The sequence below is a fragment of the Muscardinus avellanarius genome, assembly GCF_963383645.1.
Source record: "Muscardinus avellanarius genome assembly, chromosome: 3".
NCBI classification, from domain to species: Eukaryota; Metazoa; Chordata; class Mammalia; order Rodentia; family Gliridae; genus Muscardinus; species Muscardinus avellanarius.
Genome location: NC_137788.1, coordinates 16,841,401 through 16,863,608, shown reverse-complemented (window position 1 = coordinate 16,863,608; position 22,208 = coordinate 16,841,401). Strand labels below are relative to the sequence as shown.

Here is a 22,208-nt window from a genome sequence, read left to right as displayed (position 1 = left end):
GCTGAGAATTGGGGGCTGCTGGGAAGGTGCAGGAGAGACAGTGGGTGAGGACCAAACACCTGAGCCACTTGAGACAGAGGCGGTGACTTCCTCGAGGCCACAGGAGCCACCGATTCCAGGACAGGCGCTGGGGCCAGAGGGACCGGTGCTCCTGAACTCTTCGAGAGAAAGATTTCAGGCCGCAGCTGGCGGACGGTCCTCTCTCAGCTCCCACCCCTGAAGCCAGGGCTGGAAGGAAGGGTGGAGGTGGCCCACGGAGGTGACCTTGGGAACATCTCCTGGGCTGTGAGCTTGGGCCCAGAATTTCTGGGGCAGCCTTGATTTTTCCACTTCAAAACAGGCAGCATCTTGGACCCTCATGCCCGGCTCCCAAACTCTTTTGTAATTTTTTGTTTTAAAACAGGGTCTCACTGTGTTGCTGAGGCCTGGGCCGGTGGTAGGCAGGCTTCTTCCCCTGCCGCCTCTTCTTCGACCTTGGAGGTCAAGAGGGGCTCTCTGCCCCGAGAGGCTGCTGCAGGCCCTTGTCCAGCCCAGGGACAGGCGGAGGGTGCCCAGAGCTGAAGCTCTGCAGAGGTGGGCGTCAACCTCACCCCATGCCCATGGCTCTCCACCTGGGCGGCTTTCCCAGGTGCAGGAAGCTGCTCTTGCAGCCCCGCCCCAGGGCCTCGGGGTCCAGCAGAGGACCTAGCACCTAGACCGCACCTGTGCCAGTGACCAGGCCTATGGCCCTTGTTGACCAGAAGGGGGAGGCATCTGTAGGCCTCCAAAGGGCGGAGAAGCCTGGGACCTGCCCCTCGCCCTTGCCCCAACATTGCCAGGCCTCTCCTGTGTCCGCCAGGGTGGGAGCTGCACGGCTGGCCCGGGATTCTGGGAGGATTCCGGGGAAGAGAAGCAGAAGGACGGCCGAGCACGTAACGCAGACAGGGCCTTCACCGAGCACTATAGTGCCTGGGCCTTGCTAAGCGCTGTTGCTGGACCCGGCTCGTTTACTCCTCAGAGCAGCTGTTATTAGCAGCCAGAGGGGCTCAAAGAGGTTACGCCACCTGCCCGGGCTCATCCAGCTGGTGAGGGGCTGGGGCTGAGATGTGAGTTAAGGCTGTTGGACTCAGCTTTTAACCACATTGGGATACTACATGCAGAACGAGAGGGGTGGGGGCCCCGAATGACAGCCCTGCCCTAGGGGATGGGAGCAGTCAGGGGCAGGGGCTGCCATGGCCACGGAGGGGAGGGGCTACCCCATCAGCTCTGCCATCTGTCTGACCCTGCCCACGTGGAAGGGGGTGTTCCCATGACAGGAGGAAGGCAGGCGTCCCTGGGCACCCAGGAACCTCACCTAGCACTTGCACTGTCCCCACACAGACCTCTCTGCTGCAGATGCTGCCCCAGAGCCACACCCCATGGGAGCTTGGGATGGTGTAGTGGGCCAAGGGAAAAGCCCAGGTTTGGGACCCAGGTCAGCTGGGTGCCCCAACGCCCATCTTTCCACCGCTCTGGACCTCAGTTTCCCCCGCCACAGACTGGGGGAAGGCGAACTACCTCCACATGAGTCCTGCTGGCCCCAAGGGTCCTGGTGCACACGGAGGCCACCCAGATGCGAAAGCATTGAATTGGTGCCATTGGGCATAATCATAATAATTACTCTCTGTAAAATGAGGGGGTGGGACCAGCTGATCTCTGTGGGCTCCTTGCCAGCACCGGCCGAGGATTTCTTGGGTTTCCGAGCTGGGAGTTCTTGCGGACGGAGGGAGCTGAGAGAAGTCAGGGTCAGTGGGAGCCTCTGCCAGTCCCCCCTCTTTGCCCTCCTGCTCCACCTCAGTCTGGGGTGCTGCGCCCAGGAACAGGCTCCAGGGAAGGGGAGCCGGAGCTTCAGGGCCAGGTGTGTGATGTGAAGACGGTGCCAGAGCTCGGGCTTTCCCTGCTCCGTCCCGGGCTTCCTGCCTGCCGCTCCTGTGGGCCCTGGGAGCGCCCTCACTGCACAGAGGGGGAAATGGGGACTGAAGAAAATGGACCCCCGCAGTCACACCGTGGACTGGGGAGTGCTGGGCTGGGCTGAGGACCCGCGTCTCCTGACCCAGTTTATGGCTGTACCAGCATGTGCCCAGCACTGCAGTCCCTTGCTGGGTGTAGTGGCACAGGCCTGTAATCCTAGTCCTTGGGAGGCTGAGCTAGGAGGATTGAAGGTTCAAGGGCAGCCTCGGCAACATAGCGAGACTCTCGGCAACCTAATGAGACCCTGTTTCAAAACAAAAAATTAGCCGGGCGTGGCGGCGCACGCTTGTGATCCCCGCGCTTGGGAGGCGGAGACAGGAGGATCGCACAGGTTCACAGCCAGCCGCACTGGCTTAAGAGACCCTGTTTCCAAAAATAAAAAGTAAAACAGGTCTGGGAGTGTAGCCCGGAGGTAGAAGGGCTTCCAGGAACCCCAGTAACACCAAAAAAAAAAAAAAAAAAAGCATTTGGGAGCTGGGCAGGGTGACACACACTTGTAATCCCAGTACTTAGGAAGCTGAGACAGAAGGAGCTCAGGTTTGCAACCAGCCTCAGCTACTTAGTGAGGCCTTCTGCAATCTAGTGAGACTAAAAAATAAGGGTAGGGATGTAGCTCAGAGTTAGAATGCCCCTGGGTTCAACCCTCAGTACTGCCAAAAAAGAAAGAAAAGAAAGAAAGAAAGAAAGAAAGAAAGAAAGAAAGAAAGAAAGAAAGAAAGAAAGAAGGATCTTGGGTTGTAGTTTGGAGGTACAGTGCCTCTGGATTCACCCCAGTCCAAACAACAACAAAATCTGTTCCCACTTATTCGTGTCCACTGTGAGGGCAGAGCACCTGACACTGGTGCTAGAAACAGCCCTGTAAGGTAAGTACAGCTATTATCATTGCCATCCCCTTTTATGGGTGAATAAACCAAGGCTTTGTGAGGGCATAAAATGCCCCCAAATCACCAGCTAGGCAGGGATTCGAACACAGGTCCCTGATCCCAAACCCACACCAACGCCAGCTCTGTGTGTATTGTGGTAGGATCCGGTTGATTCTGTCTTTGGTTCAGAGCCCACCCGCAGCATTGCTCATTAAACACTAATGGAGGTTTATCAAAGGGGGGACCATGAAGCTGGTGGGGTCGAGGGCTAGAGGTGGGACAGTGAGGCAGGGAACCTCCAGACACCCTAAACTCTGCCCCATGAAGGACGGGGGCCTCCCCCTCCTCTTGTCCTCAATCCTGCCACAGATGGGCATTTGTGACCTCTTTCTCTGCTCCTCCTGCGTGGCCATGGTGCACCTGATTTACCTTTGGCAAAATGGGGGCACGACTCAGCAGGGGCTCTTGGCTGTGTTCACCTCAAAGAAGACCCTCCTGGCGACAGTATTAATAACCACAGATGCCGTGCTACGCTTTCCCTGAGCACCACCTCGGCTAGCAGGAACGACCAGCCTGCCAGCCCAGGGCTGCTGCTCCCCTCTTCCAGCTGTGGGGGCTGGACCCCTGCTCTGTGCCCACGCTGTGTGGTTATGCACTTAGCCCTGGAAAGCCAGGCTTCAGCCAGCAAGGATCTGGTGAGCACCTAGGGGGGTGCCTGTGAGGATGGGAGGTGGGGTTCCCCTGCGAGGGATGCAGGGCCCTGCATTCCTGCCCACCCCCCTCCTGAGGTCACGCAGGAGATCGGCAGGGCAGAGCAGCCGGACACAGCAGTGTGCATTTGCAGCTCTTTTTTGGGTGGGGGGTACTGGGGATGGAACCCAGGAGCATTCTACCTCTGAGCTACACCCCCAGCCCTCTTTTTATTTATTTTTTGAAACAGGGTCTCACTGAGCTGCAAAGGGCCTAAGTAGCTGAGGCTGGCTGCAAACCGTGATCCTCCTGTCTCAGCCTCCCGGCTGCTGGGATTACAAGCAAGCCTCAGCTCTTTCTTCTTGAGATGACTCAGAGCAGCGGGAGCCTCAGGGGACCATCCCTCCACCTCCCCACTCCCACTTACCCTTGGGCAAGCCGCTTGGGCCCTGGGGACCTCGGTTTCCTGCTCTGTGAAATGGGCAAGACCTTGGACCTAAGGTTCAGGGTGGACACGAGGTCTGAGTAAAGGTGCTGGGCACAGGGCCCGGGGAGCTCGTGGCAGCTGTTGCCCCCGAGCTGGACGCGTGTGTTGAGGTCGCCAGCCTCGGTTTCCCATCAGTCATGGCAGACATCATGGCTCTTGCGTAATCTGCCTCACCGTGCTTTTGGGATCACAGAGGCCCCCAGGGCGCATAGATGAGGTTGTGCGATGGGCGCACGGAGGAGCGAGCGCCCGTGGGAGAGGGCGGAGAGCACGCGGTGGGCGGCGGCACAGGTGCGCTATTGTGGCGCGCAGGTGTGCCATTGAGGCACCGAGAGGCGCGGCGGCTGGTGCCGGGGAGAAGGGAGAGGACAGGCTCTGCGGCCGCCTCCGCATGGAGAGGACTGAGGGAGTGGGGGCGCGCGGCCGGGGACGCAGGGCGCTACCCCGGGCGGCTGGGGTCCCTGCCCTTCCCGGGAGACTCAATCCCGGGGCGCTGTCCCAGGTCCTGGAATCCATCCGGCTCTCGTCTGCGGTTTCTGTGGCGGCCAGTTGAGGGCGCCAGAGACCGCGGCGGACTCCCAGGCTCGTGTTTTGAGCACGTTTTGAAAAGCATTCTCCCCGCCACCCGGTAATGACATTCCTAGATAATAAGCTCACCCACACACCTAATTTCAAAAACCAACGATATACTGCCATGAGAAAAGCAGAAGTCCTTTGCTTGTCTAACGAGCGCCCTAGCATGGCCACATTCACAGAGTGAGTGTAACGCTGCTTGAATGCCTGTGGATTTAAGAGCAGAAACTCACCCAGCTCTGTCTGACTTCTAGTTCAAATGGTGTGCAGTAGTTGTACCCTTGAAAAATTCATTACGGATTAGAGCCACACCAAAAAATACTCAAGTGCTAACCACACCCAGCGGGCTGGCATGATTACCCAGATGCTCAGCCACAAGAGGGGTGGACATCAGGCCTCCCTGTGTGGGCCTCTCCCTGGCAGAGCTTGCCTGGCTCGCACCCTCTGAAGGCTGGTGACCCCAAGTAATTGTTGAGCACCAAACACACCTTCACATTCCCCTAATGCCCTCTAGGAAACAGGGCTCCCTAGCTGAGAACCACTGCCAGGGTGGGGGCTTTGCGGGGTGAGGAGGGGCTCACACAGTCCCAGGCTGGCTGGCAGAGTGGGAGGGACTGTTGGGGAGTCCTCCTCCATCCTACCGATGGACCAGCACAGATCAGAAGTGGGGAGGCTCTGCTAGGAAACACCAAGAACCCATAGATCTACCCCAGACTCCTGACCCCTGGCACAGGTCTCAGTCTGCCTGGTGGAGCTCTGGGTACCACTCCCAGCTGCATTGAGCTACCCCTGGAAAGGGGTGGGGGCATGCTGCTAGCAGGTGAGTAGCAGAGGGAGGCTGGTGGGCCCCAGGCTGCGATGCGTGAGGGTAACCCTGGCTGCCCTCTGCTCTCTTTGGGGACGCGACACACGCCTGCCTCTCTGGTCCCCTCAGGGCCGCCTCTCTCCTACTTTATTTCTTCCCTGTAGTTAGCTGGCGCTCCGTGCATGTGATCTGCGTGCACATGTGCTCACGCATCTGTAGGCAAATTGCAGGACCATAATTAGATCTCAGTAAGGACCTGTAACTTCTGGGCATGGATCTGTGGTCTTTGTTGTGTGCTCACATGCATGTTTAAGCCCAGCTGTCGTCAGTAGGTACCCATGCACTGGTTGGGACCTGTGGGTGTAAGCCTCATTTGCCCTTTGCACGTGTGTGTGGGTGTGCACTTACAGTGTGGGGCTGACATCCATGTGAGCGTGCCTGCATGCTTTCCATCCTAACACAGAAGGCAGGCAGGCAGGCATGTATCGTGTCTCCAGGAGAGCTTTGTTCTCAGGCCCCTTGAGGTACTTGGTCTGTGTGGAGACCAGAGATATAGCCTCATGGGCGGGGGCCTGAGTGGGGACATTTACTGGTCATCCTGGTCAGGTTGTCCTAGTTCCTGATGGAGATGCTTTGAACAGACAAGACTCTCAGAGACCCTTGAGTGGGGTAGTAGTCTTATTGCTGGGGTGAGGTCAGGAACCTCACTGCTCTTGCTGCTTGGGGAGGGGGTATCTCTGGGTCTCCAGCTCCTGGGATTGGATGGGTGCGGCTTGGCTGGAAGGGATGGGGCTCAGTAAGATGAATGCCACTTGGAGAGATGGTGGAATTCTTTCAAGGCAAATGCACTTTCCCGTTGTTATGTCTTTAAACCGGCAAAGTGAGAGTGGGTGTTTAACAGCTGGGTAAACTGAGGCCCAGAGAGGAAAACTGATTCATGCAAAGCCACACAAGTGCTCCTTGGACCAGGACAGGAAGCCCAGGACAGCCCTGTCGCCTGCCCAAGAGATCCAGGCAGATATCCTGCTTGTGTGGGATCGGCCCAGGGAGGGGAGGTGGTGACTGGGGACCCTGGCAAGAGTTGGCCCCGGCAGCCCCGTCTGGGGCCCGGGCCTGAGATCCTCCCCAGGGCTGGCCCCTCTCTGCCCTGGGTTTCCCTGCTGAAGGGTGGGAAGGGGGGCTGGTGGCAGGTGGGTGGAACTCCCAGAGTTCAGCGCGGGGTGAACTTGGAAAGGGAGCTCTGCCGCCTCCCTCCCCCGTCACACGGTTTGGCACATGTTTGAATAACTCCGGTGCAAATCCTGGAAGCTGGGAAAGGGAGGCTTCCTTCTAGAAGAGGCCCTGGACATGGGAGGGCAGCCCGCTTTGTTTTCTAGGCGAGAGGCTGGAGCAAAGAACGAAGGAGGCTCTACCCGGCCCCAGAGGTGTCCATGACCTCCCAGGGCCAAGGAGCAGGCTCCCGCTGTGCGCGGTCGTGAGCTCCCCGCACGGTGGCCAGTGGAGGTCCCTGTCTGCGGAGTGCTAACTAATGGCCTCCAAGCCGGGAGCTTTGATTATGCTGCCTGTGTCTGTCCGTCTGTCTGTCTGCTGCTCTGCCTTGGAAGTTGTTCCATACGCTCACACGTGGACCTGCGCATTCTTACCGACAGCCGCAGGGTCCTGCGTGGTGTCAGTGGAACATGATTTATCCGTCCCCTTCCCTCTGGATGGCCACTTAGTTTGTTCGGGAATCCCCGCTAGTAAATCTTTGCCGGCCTCGCGGAAATGGCGATGTCATACAGCGAAGCCTAATGAAATGCCGCCGCCGCCGCAAGTGTTTCACTTAACAAACGCGTGCCAAGTGCCAGATACTATTTTCGGTGCGTTATAAGCAGTGATTCATTGGGTCCCTGGCAAAACGTCCTGGGTCCTCTGATGTAGACGCTGTTATCTTCATCGCCAGCCCCACTCTGCAGGTGAAGACTTGGAGGCACAGGGGTTAAGGAACTGGGCCCAGGTCACACAGCTGGGGAGGGAGGCTGGATTCGCCGTGGGAGGATACACTATCTCTTACTCGATGTCCTCCGTCCTTGGCCGTCTTCAGGCTCACGTGCTGTGAAGTTTAGATGGTGAGTTCCTGGAGGTGGTCTGGCGGGTTGTGGAGGTGGGCTTAAATGTTGCTGCCTTCGGAGGGGCCAGGCGTTGGCCAGGGAATCTCCTGCTGCGTCTCTGGCCGCCCCACCCCCACGCCTTGCTAAGGAGGCAGCTGCAGCTGGCCGGAGACCAGAGGCTGCAGCCCACACTGAGCTCTTTGTCTTTGGTGGGAACCCTGCGGCCCCCACGGCCCGTCTCAAGGGCCCACTGTCCCAGCACCAGCGAGGCCTCCCAGGGGCCAGGCCTAGCTTGGAAACTTGCCTGCTGGCCCTGCAGAGCCCACTCAGGAATCACCGCCCTGAAGTCAGGCTGGTCCCTGAGGTTCCAGGCAGGGGGCACGGCACCTCAGATGGGGCTGGAGGCTCAGGCCCAGGCCTCGCACTGTGCACCCCCACCCCAGAGCCCGGGCCTGGCTCCTGGTTCCTTGCGCTCCTCTCTGGAAGCCCCTGCTGCTACCACCCAGGAAGGAAGGAAGCAGGGAAGGACAGCAGGAGAGAAGGCCCGCCCATAGAAACCTGTAAGGCCCTGGGTTCAGGGATGGAGAAATAATCCCCCCCCCCCAGAAGAGTTTTGCTGGTAGGGGGCGGCGAGACCTGAGGGCAGTGATATACCTCCACTTGGGTCAGAGCACTGGATTGTAAGTGTTTGTTGAGTGAGTGAATGTTGGGCCTCAGGACTCAGCCAAGTTCCACCTGCAAAGGCTGTGTGAGACAACCTGGGCCGGAAGACCTTGCAAGAGGAAACTGGGTCCCACCTCCCCTTCCCCACCAGGGCAGCAGGAGCGGGCCCTGGGGGGTTGAGAGTGGGTAGAGGGGCTACATGAGATGCCCCACTGGTTCACTGGGCCTCGGGGACTGAGAGCTAGCACTCTGGGGCCTTCTGATGTGTGCCAGGGCCGGCGCTGGGCACTGTTGCTCAGTACCTCATTGCAAGGACTGTTGGTGGCCCTCTGCCCATTTCACGAAGGAGGTGCCTGGCCCGGTGCAGACCACGCTCAGCCTGGGCACCAAGTCCACCGCCCGCTGTGACTGCCCCTCAGGAGGACGGAGCCGCTGGCAGCGTGGTGGCCCTTGGGATGTGGGAGGTGTGTCCCAGAGGTGGCCCGCAGCCAACCAGCACCAGCACAATCCCGGCTGGGCTCCTCGCTGGGCTGGGCTGGGCTGGGCTGGGCTGGGCTGGCTGGGTAGGATGGATGGGGCCGCCACTCCCTCGGAAAGCCCCGCAGAGCCCCCGCCGGCCGCGAGGGCGCGCGAACAAGTGGCCCTTTCTGTGCCGCGGCCGGCCCGGCAGCTGGACCGCTGCGGCGGGGGACACCCGGGCCTGGGCCGGGCGGGGGCTGTTGCCACGGTGACGGCGGAGGGGCTGGAGGGGCCGCGGGCAGCACGGGCGTGGCGGCGGCAGGATGAGCGGCCGCAAGCGCAGCTTCACCTTCGGAGCCTATGGGGGGTAGGTGCGGGCACGCGCATGGCCCCTGTGTCTCCCCCACCCCGGGTCACGGCGGTTCCATAGCTGCGATTGTGTGCTTGTGTTGGGGGGGACACTGGGCCCAAGTGTGCGCGCCGCGTGCTGCGCCTAGGCTGGGCGTGTTGGCTGCGCGCTGTGCTGCGTGGCTGTGCGCACGTGCGGGCATTGCTGCGGTCCCCTCTGAGCGTGTGACGGCTGTGGGGACAGAGGGGCTGCGTGTGCACCTGCAGGCTCATATGGGTGCATGGATAGGTAGCTGGGGTGGGCCGGCGGCAGGCAGGGGTCCTGCTGTGGCCCTGCTTTGCTTCTGCAGCTGCTGGGCACCTAGAAGCCATTGGCAGCCCCCACCCCACACTTCTGTGCACCTGAGCCCTCCCCCCCCCCCCCAGGCCACTTGCTCTAGGAGCCCTGCAGCCAGCCTTGCCTGCTGCCCGGGCCTGGGGGCCTGGGGGTTGGGGGGAGCAGTCAGAGTGGCAGCTGGTCAATCTTGGGCTCGCTGACCGGCCTCCCTGACATCAGCTCACCCTGGGGGCAGAGGTAGGATGGAGGGTTCTTACCCAAGGCTGAGATTTTGCAGATTGGGAAGAAAATGGGCTACAAGCCTGGGCGCCTGGGTGATCTTCCCAGGCCCGGCCTCTTGGCCCCCAGAGACACCCCAGTGCCCCCCAGGGTGTGGAGCCCCCGGAGCTCCCACGTCAGTGCTGCTGGGCACGCTCAGTGCCCCAGCCGTGGAGTCCTGTCCAAGATGCCGCTGCCCTCCAGCTGCTCAACCTTCAGAGGACCCCAGCAGAGGAGCACTGGGCTCCCTCCCTCCCTGGGAGCCCTGGGAGCTGTCAGTAGGAGGAAGGACCCCTTCTCCTGGCCAGCTGACACAGAGGGGCAGTGTGACCTTGGGGGTGTCCAGGCCTCCCCACCCGTGGAGTCTCCTCTCCTTCTTTGCTGAACCCTGGGCGCAGCTCTGCCTCCGCCAAGACACCCGGCTGGTGGCGGCTGTCCCTGGCTCCCTCTCCATTGCCTCCTTGCCCCGGGGCAGCAGGCAGGAGTTGTTTATTGTCTCAACAGCTGCCCAGCCCTCGGCCCCTGCTGATTAGGTCCACTGGGGGCTGGCCCCAGCCCTCCCCAGCCCCAAAGTGCCCTCAGAGGGCAGTGGCGATGAGCACCTGGGAGGGGGCCCTGCCCAGCGCCCTGCTGGGGAGGCGGGGACGTGTGTCAGGGTGAGGGGCAGGGCTCCCATGAGCCTCCTCCCAGGTTCCCGGTGTTTGTTCCCTGGGTGAACATGAGGCAGAAACGGGTTCCGAGAGGTTAGTGAATCATTGAAGATCTACTTAGCAGAATGTAAGGTCATAAAATTCAGTGCTGGGACTGAGGTCGCCGTTGGCTTGGAGCGGGGTAATTCTTCCTGCTGGGCAGTAAGCCACAGACACCCAGCACCCCTCCAGCCTGCCTGGACATGCTCTAAGCTATCCAGCTGCACCCCACACGCCTGTTCTGACCCCAAAATCTTTCCCCACCTCCCCCGGGGCTGTTCTTGCTGCCCCACCCCTGTGCCCCTGCATCCCTGGCCCCAAACCTGCCTCTCCCTTCTCTCAACCCCCACACTTGCCCGTATCCCCGGCCTGACACTGGGATCCCTGTAGCCTAAGGGAAGCTGCCGTCTGGGGCGTCCTTAGAGGCGCTGCCTCCTCAGCCCACCGGGCGCTGTGGGGCAGGTGGCCTGGTGCGCGGGGCCGGCAGAGGGCAGGACGTCCCCTCACGGGCTGCCCTGCTTGCCTTGTTGCAGGGTGGACAAATCCTTCTCCCCTTGCCGGAGCGTGTGGTGAGTACCGGGGACTCTCAGGGTCTGGGCTGCCTCACCTGGCCCCCGGGGACACCCTCGATCCATTCCCTCCCCTGTGATGCCAGGCTGGAGCCACCAACCCTCCAGCCATCCTCTCTGAGCAGAAGGGTGGGCGACGCTCTCCCAGCACCCACATGTTCTCCACGGGCTTCCTGGACCTCAGCCTCGTATTCAGGTTCACATCTGAGCTCTGCACACCGCCTGGGTGACCTTCGGGGATGCACTAACCTCTCTGAACCTCAGTTTACCTAACATGTAAAATGGGGATGAAGATGTGCATTTAAGACCGTGGAGGGCTGTCCAATCGAGCACAGTGCAGGCCCTCACTGGAAGGTTTCCCTCCGTCTTCCCTCATCGTTTCCACCTCCAGGGGGCTCCTGGCTGGGCTGGGGCCTTACCCTTTGCTAACCCCCAGCCCTCCAGCCCACCATGCCTGGTCCTCAGACCCCCGCCCCAGCAGCCCGTTTCCTGCCTCTGACGATGCCCTCTCTTTGGAGGACGAGGGGGCTGCCGCTCATTCGCGGCTTCCCCAACACAGCACGGCAGGGTGGGGTGACGTCCCCTGGCCCCGGCGCGCCGTCGGCCTCCTGGCTCCCCTAGCACCAGCATCACAGGAGCCCCCGGGGCGCGCCCGCTACTACTTCCCCTCCAGCAGGAGAGACCCCGCCGGCTCCTGGCCCAGCTTCCTGCCCCTGCTGAAGGTTCCTGGGGCCCACAGGGCCCCCAGCTGCTGGTGGACTCCTGCCTGGCACCAGTGCCCACCAGAGCCCCCGGGAGCCGCGCCAGGCGGGAGGCACAGGGCAGCAGCCGGGCTGCCTTTACTTCCCTTTGAGGCTTGCTGCGCAGCCTGGTCAGCGCCTCTCCTTCTGGGCTTATCTCCTGCGGTCGTGCCCAGCTGATCTGAGACTCTGCTGTGCCCAGAGCAGGGGCGGAGGAGGAAGGCTCAGCCAGGGGAGGAAGGCGCTGCCCTTCCCTTCAGGATTCAGGAACGTCGCCAACCGCTGCCACTCGTCCAGCTCCTACCGCGCCCTGTGAGGTGCGTGACCCGCATCATCTCACGTCACTTTGGTTTTTCCCTACGGTGCTGGGGTCAGACCCAGGGCTTTGCGCACACTAAAAAGTGCCGCCAGCAGCCCACCCCAGCCCTCACACCGTCTTCACCACTCCGGTGCCTTTGGAACTATTGCCTCTAATAAAGGGGACAGCGAGGCCCACAGGGGCGCTGTCCGAGGTCAAACAGCCGCGGGGCTGGGACTCGAACCTTGATCTTCCGGACTCTGTGCAGAGCCCAGGACCCCACCCAGTCGTCACGGGGTTTTCAGGTCACAGCAGCGGGGGCACGGGGAGGTTCCTGAGCAGGGGATGCACTCAAGGGATAACTTGAAGAGGGCGGGAGACCCAGAAGGTCCACTGAGTTAGAGACGGGGCCCAGGACCGGTCACTGACTAAGCTTGGGCAAGCCCCTTCCCCTCTCTGGCCCTCAGCTGACATCTCTGAAGTAGGTTCTGGAATCCGCACCCACAGTGCCTTGCCCCACGCCCTCTTTGCCAAGCTGCTGTCCAGGGGGCTAGCCCGTGGCCCTCCCTCCCCACCCTGGAAACCCATTGCCTGCGCCCGCATCCGGTGACCGCAGCAAGTGGCGGTCATTTCAGCTACTAATGATGGTGTCCTGGCATTCAGGGCCTGTCTCCTCCTCCTTCCCCATTAAGGGGCTTGCGCCTCCCATGTCCTGGTCAATGGGAAGATGGCCCTGGTCAGCAACACCACCGTGCTTTTGATCATTGTCCCCTCCTCTGGACATGTGTGTCAGGCAGCTTTCTGTTGCTGTGACAAAATACCTGGGGAAAGCGGCTTAGAGAAGCAAAGGTTCATTCCACCTCCTGGTTTCAGTCCGCAGTCCCTCGGCCCATGTCTAGAGGCCTGTGGTGGGCAGGACCTCCTGGTGCCTGGGAAGCAGAGAGTACCCTTCCAGGACCCGCACCCCGTGACCTGCTTCTTCCAACTGTCCCCCCGCGCCCCAAAGTCCGTTCATGTAGGAACCCATCCAGGGGTCAGTCCACTGACGAGGTCGGAGCCCTCAGGGTCCAGCGCGGCCCAAAGCCCCAGCGCTGCACTCTGCTGCCCTGGGCACCAAGCCTTCAGCTCATGAGCGTTTGGGGACATGTCAGATCCAAAGTATCGCGATACCCTCTGCTTTTGCCACTTAAGCCCCGCCCTCCAGCCACTCTCCCCACCACCTGCTGGGTCTTTCTTTCTTCTTTCTTTCTTTCTTTCTTTCTTTCTTTCTTTCTGTACTGGGGATTAGCATTCTACCCCCAGGCTATACTCCCAGTCCTATTTTTATTTTATTTTTTTCTTGAAACAAGATCTTGCTAAGTTGCCAGAGCTGGTCTTGAACCTGCGATCTTCCTGTCTCGACTTCCTGTGTACTGGGATTCTAGGCATGCGCCGCCACGCCCGGCTGAGGGTTTTCTTTCCTGATGTCACATCCCATCTTTCTCCCCTGAGCGTCTCCCTGCTGGCTATGGCGCACTCATCACTGCTGGAGTAATGCGGAGAATGCGCATTTTGCAGTCAGACAGATGTGGGCCAGTCCAGTTTCCTCTGCGTTCTAGTTGTGGGACCCGGGCCGTCGTCACCCCGCCTGCCCCCCGCCTGACGCTCAGCTGGTGTTCGCCGAGTTCGGAGTCACGGGTGTCTGCGTCACCCTGAGGCCAGAGGCCGGGCTTGCTGGAGCTACTTTGGTGCTTGATCTGACCCCGCTCTCTAGCGTGAGTCCTGTGACAGCGGCCTGTGTTCTTAAATCTCTATCCGTTGCATGTCACGCAGAGCCACGCAGGAACAGTAAATGATTCATGATGTGGAAATGAACTGAATGTTTGCGTCCAGAGACTGGAAAAGGCTGGGAGGGCTTCCTGGAGGAGGTGGGATTTTTTTTTTCTTTTCTTTTCCCCATCTCTGGTAGCATCTAGATGTGATCATGGCTGACCACCCCCCATCGGCAGGTTGCCCACAGGTGAGGAGCCGCACAGGGTGAGCGAAGGTGAGAGGACGGAGGCCCGCTGGAAGATGGGAGCCAGTGAGTGTCTCCGTTTCTGCAGACCGAAGGACCCAGACGTCCAGGAATGGGGGCTTGGCATCTCAGGCAGATTCAGAACGGGTGGGAGGTAAAGAGGTCTGGGGTGGACAGGTGGACTTGTATAGGCAGGGGCATTCTGGGAATGCCTCTTAGGACAGGAGAGTTGACCTTAAGATTGGAAGGCTGGGTCAGGCATGGTGGTGCACACCTGTGATCCCAGCACTTGGGAGGCTGAGACAGGAGGATTATAGGTTTGAGGCCAGCCTCAGCAATTTAGCAAGACCCTCAGCAACCAAGCAAGGCCCTGTTTTTGTTTTTTAATTGAGGCTGGAGGTATAACTCAAAGGTAGAATTCCCCTTGGTTCAATCTCCAGTATAAAAAAATCAAAACAAAAAACAAACCTGGGAGCCTGGGGGAGGAGGCAGAATCCCAGAGAATGAAGTGCTGACAGGGCGCCAGCCATTTGGTTTCATCAGTGCTGTGGGCTGGCTTCAATGGCCCCTTTCTGAAGTTATGGCACAAGCCTATAATCCCAGTGCGTGGGAGGAGAGACAAGAGGATCACGGGTTTGAAACCAGCCTCGGCAACTTAGCGAGACCTTCGGCAACTTATTGAATCCCTGTTTCCAAATAAAAAATAAAATGGGGCTGGGGATGTATCTTAGAAATAGAATGCCCTTGAACTGGGCGTGGTGGCACACACTTGTAATCCCAGCATTTAGGAGGCTGAGACAGGAGGATCGCAGTTCGAGGACAGCCTCAGCTACTACTTAGTGAGGACCTTCTCGACTCAGTGAGACCTTGTTTCAAAATAAAGACTAAAAAATAGAGCTGAGGTGTAGCTCAGAGGTAGAATGCCCTGGGTTCCATCTTCAGTACTGCAAAATAAATAAATAAATAAATAAATAAATAAATAAATAAATATAAAAACTAAAAATGATTAAGGCTCTGGCTCAAAGTCACAGAGCTGGCAAAGTTGAGACTTGAACCCAGCTCTCTTGCAGAAGAAGGGCCCTTGGTTAGAGACTGGGAAGCCGTAGGACAGGGGAAGTTGTGGTTATGGGGTGAGGGAGGTGACCCTCCAGTCCCCCCAGAACAGGAGTCAGGGCTGCGCCCCGCTGCCCGGCTGGGAGCCACCCGGTGGCCGGGACCTTTCCTCTTGGGCGAGGATGGGGAGAGTTGTTCTGTGCCGGCTCCTCCCGTGTCCCCGCCGTGTCACTGGAGTGAGCGCATCCCTCCTGACTGACCAGGCCTTACAGAGGCGACGATGACTCGCCCCTCGGTGCGCCGATGGGGAAGCCGAGGTTCCGAGAGGGGAAGCGGCGGTCCGGGGCCCGCACAGCGAGCGGTAAGCCGGACTGTTACCCCGCGCCCTGTGCCGCTCTCCTGGACACCGCTTGGCCGAGGGGTGGGCTCGGGTGGTGGCCCGTCTTCAGGTGGAGCCAGAGGCCCTGGGGGCTGTGTGCGGCCTCATTAGTGGCTCTGAAATGCCAGGCGCACGGCCCGCTGGGCCCCTCATCTATTATGTATCCAGTGGGGCTGCCTCCTGAGCCCACACCTGCTGCCACCTCTGTGAGGGCTCTGCCCGGGGAACACGGGGCAGCACCGCAGTGCCCGCCCAGCCGGAGCCAGCGGGCCCGCCGGGGACAGGGCACAGACGCCGGCCCCCGCTCAGGCAGCCCCTTCCAGGGGGCTGGGGCTTCAGCGGAGCTGGGCACCCGGTAGGTCGGACAGAGGTGGGTGAAGGTGTGAGATGCAGAACTTCCCAGCCACACAGCATCTCGGAGCTGTGGTCGTGTGTCCTTTCAGCTCAGCAGTGAGCACCTGATGGAGACCAGCTGGCGGGGCTCTAGGTGCTGCAGAGTCGGGAAACGTGGGGATGGGCTGCGCTCTAAGGGGCTCTGCGCACGTTCCCAATCTTAATCACAGAGACCCCTCACTCCTCGGCCCACTCTGAAGCCCTTCAGGAGAGGTGGCGTGTATTTATTTATTGTACTGGGGATGGAATCCGGGGGCCTTCTGCCTCTGAGCTCCACCCCCGACCCTGTTTTAGTTTTTAGTTTGAGACAGGGTCTCCCCAAGTTGCTGAAACTAGCCACAAACCTGCGATCCTTCTGTCAGAGCCTCCCACATATTGGGATTACAATTGTGTGTCATCATGCCCGGCTAGAAGAGATGGTATTTAAACCCAAACTTGAAGAATGAGAGGAGCCAGCCACTGAAGAGCTGGCAGGGGAGGGATGGAGGCCAGACAGCAGGTGCAAAGGCCCCAAGGCAGGAGCGAGCTCAGGATGTCCTGGGGGTTGTGGGGAGGACAGCAAGTGAGGTCAAGGTGGGGCTAGAAAGTAGGAAGGGGATCAAATTGAGCAGGGTCTTGTGGGGAGAAGAGGAGCTTGGCTGTGCCAGTGACTGACAGAGAACTGCTGAGTCTCAGGCTCTGGGCTTTGTACAAGCTTAGAGAATTGGGGTCTACTAGAATCTTTGAAGGTGGAGGAGGCCTTTGAGGCACCCTTTTATGGCCTTCTACTTAGCAAGGAACCCCCTTTGGCTCCAATCCCTTAGAGTATTAAAGAAAGCCTCTAGTGGCCTCCTGAGAGGAACACACCTTGATTTTTGGTGACTTCCTGGACCTCGCGATGCCGTCATCCCTGGGTTGAGCTTGCCATGGCTGCTTGGCATGCCTGTCCACTCCCCGTGACAGGAGGCTCTCTGCCCTTGAAGTGGCCCCTTTTGTTGCTGGGCAGCTCAACGGCTCTTCCATGCTCAGAGCCTGCGGCCCGAGCCTAGCGCAGCCTCTGGGGTCTCCCCATCCTGCAGCGCCCCTCAGCGAGGTGAGAACGGACACGTGTCTCCCCAAGTCTCTCCTGGGCTAGGCTGGGCTCGCTGCCCCGGCTCTTGCTGGCCTTGAAGCCATGCCCCTTCCATCATCTCTCCCTGTCTTCTCTGGGGAATGTCACCCCCTTGGGTGGGCACAGGCTCCTGAATGGAGCCCCAGACAGAAAGACCCCCCTCTGCCAGGAAGCTCCCTTGTTGCTTCTAAAGAGAAAAGAAAAGCCCCGTCCAGATGGGTTTTGGTCCTGGAACCGCCACTCTTTTGCCCCGTGAGCTGGTGCACCCCACGCCCATCGTGGGCGCCGTGAAGAGAGCGCTCTTGCAGTCTGAGGTCCCAGTGATGCTCGGGCTGGCCCCTTTGTCTGGGAGGTGCTTGGGAAGATCTGGGCTCCGCAGTGTGGAAAACCTGGGTCCAAGTGTCCACTGTCGGCCTTTACCGCTGTGTGTGGCCTGGCCCGCTCGGCTTTGCTCTCTGAACCCCAGCTTGTCCATAACCAGAAGCAGTGCTGCTGAGAATGACCGCGTCCAGCGTGGGTCCTGGGGCTTCCTGCCCACTTGGGCAGTGTTTGCATTTCGAGAGATAGGACGAATTAATTCAAAGATCCTGGAGGGCGAAGGTCTGGGTTAGGGAGAGGATTTTCTAATATCCCACATTCTGCAAAGGCTTTCCCGAGCGCGGGGTCTCCCTGAGACGTTGTTCACTCACTCGGTCCATCGATTCCACAGGCCTCAGTGTGGGCGCCCTGGGAGGCCACGCCCTGTGCAGGCACGGGCCAGGCCGGGCAGACAGGCAGCCATTCCTCCCACGGGGCTCATGGTCTGGACAGGGAAAGAAAGAACGGCTGTTCTAATGGTGGTGACCAGCCAGCTGGGGGGACGTGAGGCGCCAGGAGCGCCTCCATACCCTGGGATCAGGGGCGGCTTCCTGGAGGAGGTGACCCACCATGGAAGGGCCTGGTCGGGAGGGAGGGTCAGTATCAGGAAATGTCCTAAAAGAGGAGGTGGCAGGGCAGCAACATGGAAGGAGAGAAGCTGGATGTGGCCCGTTGTGCCAGGCACCGTGGCACCGTGTCCACACCTCCCACCGGGTGCTGCAGAGGGCTCTGATCCCCCGGCCGCGTGGGCAAGGCCTGCCCTGCTCCGGGGCCTGCCCGTGACCCACTCCGGTCCCTGAGCTTTGGGAGCCGCTGCTGGCGCGGGCGGTGTGAGCTCTGCAGCCTGGACCTGGCTGCGGACCCGCTGCCTGGGCCACCTGCTGGCTGTGGACTCGGGCAGGCTGGGTAATGCGGCCTCGGTGTCCTCACGTGTAAAACGAAGGCAGTGCGTGAGCTGCCTGGCAGACAGCAGGGGTTAAAGGAGATCTGCGCCCAGCAGAGAGCAAGGAACCAGGCGGCTATGGTCCCTGGTGCCCCTCAGACTACCTTCCTGTTGGACACAGACTTGAACTCACAGACAAATCCAGCGGGGTCAGTGGGCAGCGGGTGGTGACTGCCAGGCCATGAGGCCTCCTGGTGGGGTGTCAGGGGCTGCTCTGGTGGGCAGGGGTTCAGGCAGGGGACAGAGCAGCGGAGGGCCAGAGGCAGGAACAGGGTCCCTTCCGCAGCCCTAGGGGAGCGGCAGTCCATCTCCTGGCAGCTGGGAGGCAGCTGAGAAGTTGGGCTGGACACTCGATGTCGCTCAAGCTGAGGGCCAGGCGGACACCGGGGGCGGAGCCCGAGCTCGGCCAGTCTGGAGCCCACCAGAGTGCTGGGTGGGGCACGGAGACCCTGGGGAGGTGCAGGGACTGGGGACCTTAGGCCGCGCCTCCTCCCGCTGCTGCGCCTGCGCATTGACGCAGAGTGCCGGGCCTTTCTGGGTCCACCTATCCCCAGGCCAGAGGTCCTTTGGGGTGACCTCTTACACACGTGTGTGCACACGCACATTCAGGTAGCAGATGTCATGTGCCAGTGGTTACCAACAGGCCCCTCTCAACCTGGGGAAGCCCCATTTCCAGCGGGGGGACTGATCTGGGCTCAGCCACGGGGACTGATCTGGGCTCAGCCACGCCCTGGAGCGTGCAAACCTAAGCGGCTGCTGTGGGCGCAGGATCTGGTGTGGTGGGGCGCTCCCGCCAGGCAGGGGCTCCAGGGACTGCAGTGGGGTGGACCGGAGGACGGCGTGCACAGGCCGGGAAGGGGGAGGCGGCAGGGCACGGTGGGGGTGCCGAGGGGCAGACACGTGGGTCTCGGGGCCACCGCGTGCCGCCTCTGCCTGCACCAGTGGGAGCCATTAGGCACGTGGGCGGCACGATCCCACCGAACACGCTTGCACGCGCGCCCACGCACGCCCCAGGCACGCGACTCGCTCTTCCGCTCGTTCGTTCTCCGGGTCTCAGTCACGCTCTCACCCACGGAGTGGCTGCAGGGAACGGTGCTGGCGCCGCCTCTGACAGGTGGGGATCAGGAGCAGCCCCCCTTGCTCGCTCCACAGGGGGCACGTGCAGCCTGGGGGCCTCCTCTCCCAGGCCCCGGGCTCAGCAGCACTTCACGTGCAAGGTCTGGTTGATACCTCCCCAGCCACTTTACTCACCAAGGCCACTCTACAGCTGAGGAAGCGGAGGCTGGCAGAGGTGAAGGGGTCCATGCAGTCGGGACCCCGACATCATGTCTGATCAGTCACTGGCCCCCAGGACTAGTGCCACGTCCCCTTCCCAGATTCTTCCAGAAGCAGCCATCAAATTCGAGTTATTTAGGGCTCCAGGGAAGGGGCTGGCAGCTCCTCCCACCTGCCTGCTGGCCCCAAGGCCTCGGGGTAGCACCGGGGTGGGGCTGGGCATCTGCCAGCTCAGGGCAGCTGGGACTGACTGAGAACAGAGCCTGCGTTCGCACTTAAAAATGAGTAGATGGCTGACCTGGCTCCCAGGACAGGGCGGCCACCTGCGCCCTCCCCTGACCCTCAGAGCAGGCTCCTGCTGCCTGCTGGGGAACGTGTGGGCTTTGCAGTGATCCAGAGCTGGGGTGACAGCCTGGGTTTTTGGCCCGGGGACTTCAGTCGTGGTGTTTGACCCCCCCTGGCGTCTGCTTCGCCCCCTCGGCAGGGGTGAATAATACGTCCTGCTCAAGAGGACCAAAAAGGATAAAGGGGTCAGCTCCTGGGCTCCTTGGCCTCCTGCAGCTGGGACTACAGGCATGTGCCGCTGGGCCTGACTTTTAGAATTTTTTTCTTTTCTTTTTTTCTTTTTTCTTTTTCTCTTTTTCTTTCATTCATTCATTCTTTCTTTCTTTCTTTCTCTCTTTCTTTTTTGGTGGTACTGGGGATGGAACCCTTCTACCTCCAGGCTACACTCCCAGACCTATTTTATATTTCATTTGGAAACAGGGTCTCTTAAGCCAGCGAGGCTGGCTTTGAACCTGCGCAATCCTCCTGTCTCCGCCTCCCAAGCGCGGGGATCTTTTCTTTTCTTTTCTTTTCTTTTCTTTTCTTTTCTTTTCTTTTGGTTAAGGAAATATGTTCTCATTATAAAAACACAATGTAGAAAACCTTGTGCCAAAAGCCGGGCGTGGTGGCGCACGTTTGTAATCCCCATGCTTGGGAGGCTGAGAGAGGAGGATCACACGGGTTCGAAGCCAGCCTCAGCAACTTAGTGAGACCCTGTTTCCAAATAAAGTATAAAATAGGTCTGGGAGTATGGCCCGGAGGTAGAAAGCCTCTGGGTTCCGCCCCAGTACCACCAAAAAAAAAATAATAATAATAATAATAATAAAGAAAACCTTGTGCCATCAAAGGCAAAGGTTGGTAGTGGTTCTGCTTCTGAGATAAGCTACATAAATGTGCCCGCGCCATGGTCCTCCTGTCTCAGCCTCCCAAATATTAGGATTACAAGCGTGCACCACCATGCCCAGCTCCTATTTTATTTTTTTATTTTAAAACAGGATCTCGAGCCGGGCGTGGTGGCGCACGCTTGTAATCCCCGCGCTCAGGAGGCTGAGACAGGAGGATCGCGCAGGTTCGAAGCCAGCCTCAGCTGCTTAGTGAGGCTCTCGGCAACTTAGTGAGACCCTGTTTCCAAATAAAATAGAAAATGGGTCTGGGAGTATAGCCCAGAGGTAGAAAGCCTCTGGGTTCCACCCCCAGTACCACCAAAAAAATAAAAAAAATAAAAAATAAATAAAACAGGATCTTGCTGAGCATGGTGGTACACACTTGTAATCCCCGCGCTTGGGAGGCAGAGACAGGAGGATCACGCAGGTTCGAAGCCAGCCGCGCTGGTTTAAGAGACCCTGTTTCCAAATAAAAATATAAAATAGGTCTGGGAGTGTAGCCTGGAGGTAGAAGGGTTTCCAGGAATCCCAGTACCACCAAAACAAACAAACAAACAAACAAACAAACAAACAAACAAAAAACCAAGATCTTTAAGTCGGGTATGGTGACACATGCCTGTAATCCCACTAGTTGGAAGGCTGAGACAGGAGGATCACAGGTTCAAAGCCAGCCTCGGCAAAGAGTGAGGCTCTTAGCAACCTAATAAGATCCTGTTTCCCAAACAAAAATTTCAGGGGTGAGTGTGTAGCTCAGAGGTAGAACAGCTCTGGGTTCAATCCCCAGTAAAAAATAAAAAATAAAAAACAAACAAAAAAACGGTCCCACTAAGTAGCTGAAGCTGGCCTTGAACCTGTGATCCTCCTGTCTTAGCCTCCTAAATACTGGGATTACAGGTGTGCACCACCACACCCGGCTTGTGGCGTATGACTTCCTGAGCACATCCTGGTGAATCCAGAGCCAGGGCTTCTCCCTGTTGGCTTTGGCCAGAAGATGGTGACCTTGTCCCTCCCCGTGGCATTTTGCCCTGGCCTGGTGGCCCACCCTGGCAGTTGTGAGAGCTGGGCCTCTGCTCACCAGTCTGGCCTGAGCCTTGAAGTGCAGGCTCCCTCCAGGGCTGGTGCGGTGCGGAGGGTCTCACTGCAGACAGGCTCATGCCTAGGCAGGGAGGCCAGAGAAGCCCCGGGAAGAGCTGGAGAAGGTTGGTGCGGGCACCGCTGGGACTGTTCCCTGGGGAACAGGTCTGGCGCACCCACTCTGATGCCAACATGCGCACCCACGTCTGGCCAGTGCCGTGTCAGGAGTGGTGTTTTGAAGGAATGACTGGGCAGAGGAATGAAGGGCACGGGGTGGGGGGCAGTGCCCAGAGCTGCCATACACACAGAATGTGCGGGCAGCCCTAGTGCCACACGTGGGCTGCTGGGTGCTGGCAGGGTGCCCTGGCCACCCTGCTCCGGGCGGGAGTTGGTGTTGCCCGTGTGTCCCACGTCAGTAGAACAGGTTTGAGCTTTGGGGGGACCCTCTCTGTCGGGCTCCAGTTTCCTTCCTGGTAGAATGGAGAAAACACTGCCCACCTTCCACTCCCCGGCAGGTGGTGAGAGGCTTCCCTGCCAAGGCAGTTTGTATTCGTAAAGCGCTGGTACTTTGTGTGCTGTTAC

At 59.5% G+C, this 22,208-nt stretch overlaps 1 protein-coding gene across 1 annotated transcript in view; it reads left to right on the top strand.

Moving 5' to 3' along the window:
• Positions 1-8,942: 8,942 nt before the first annotated feature.
• RAP1GAP (RAP1 GTPase activating protein) overlaps positions 8,943-22,208 on the top strand; it is a gene marked incomplete at both ends in the record, with an annotated part of 45,124 nt that continues 31,858 nt past the window's right edge. Inside the window, 2 exons of the mRNA XM_080692234.1 lie at positions 8,943-8,986; positions 10,785-10,820. Coding sequence (XP_080548360.1) covers positions 8,943-8,986; positions 10,785-10,820 — 80 coding nt within the window. The remainder of the gene's footprint in view (positions 8,987-10,784; positions 10,821-22,208) is intronic.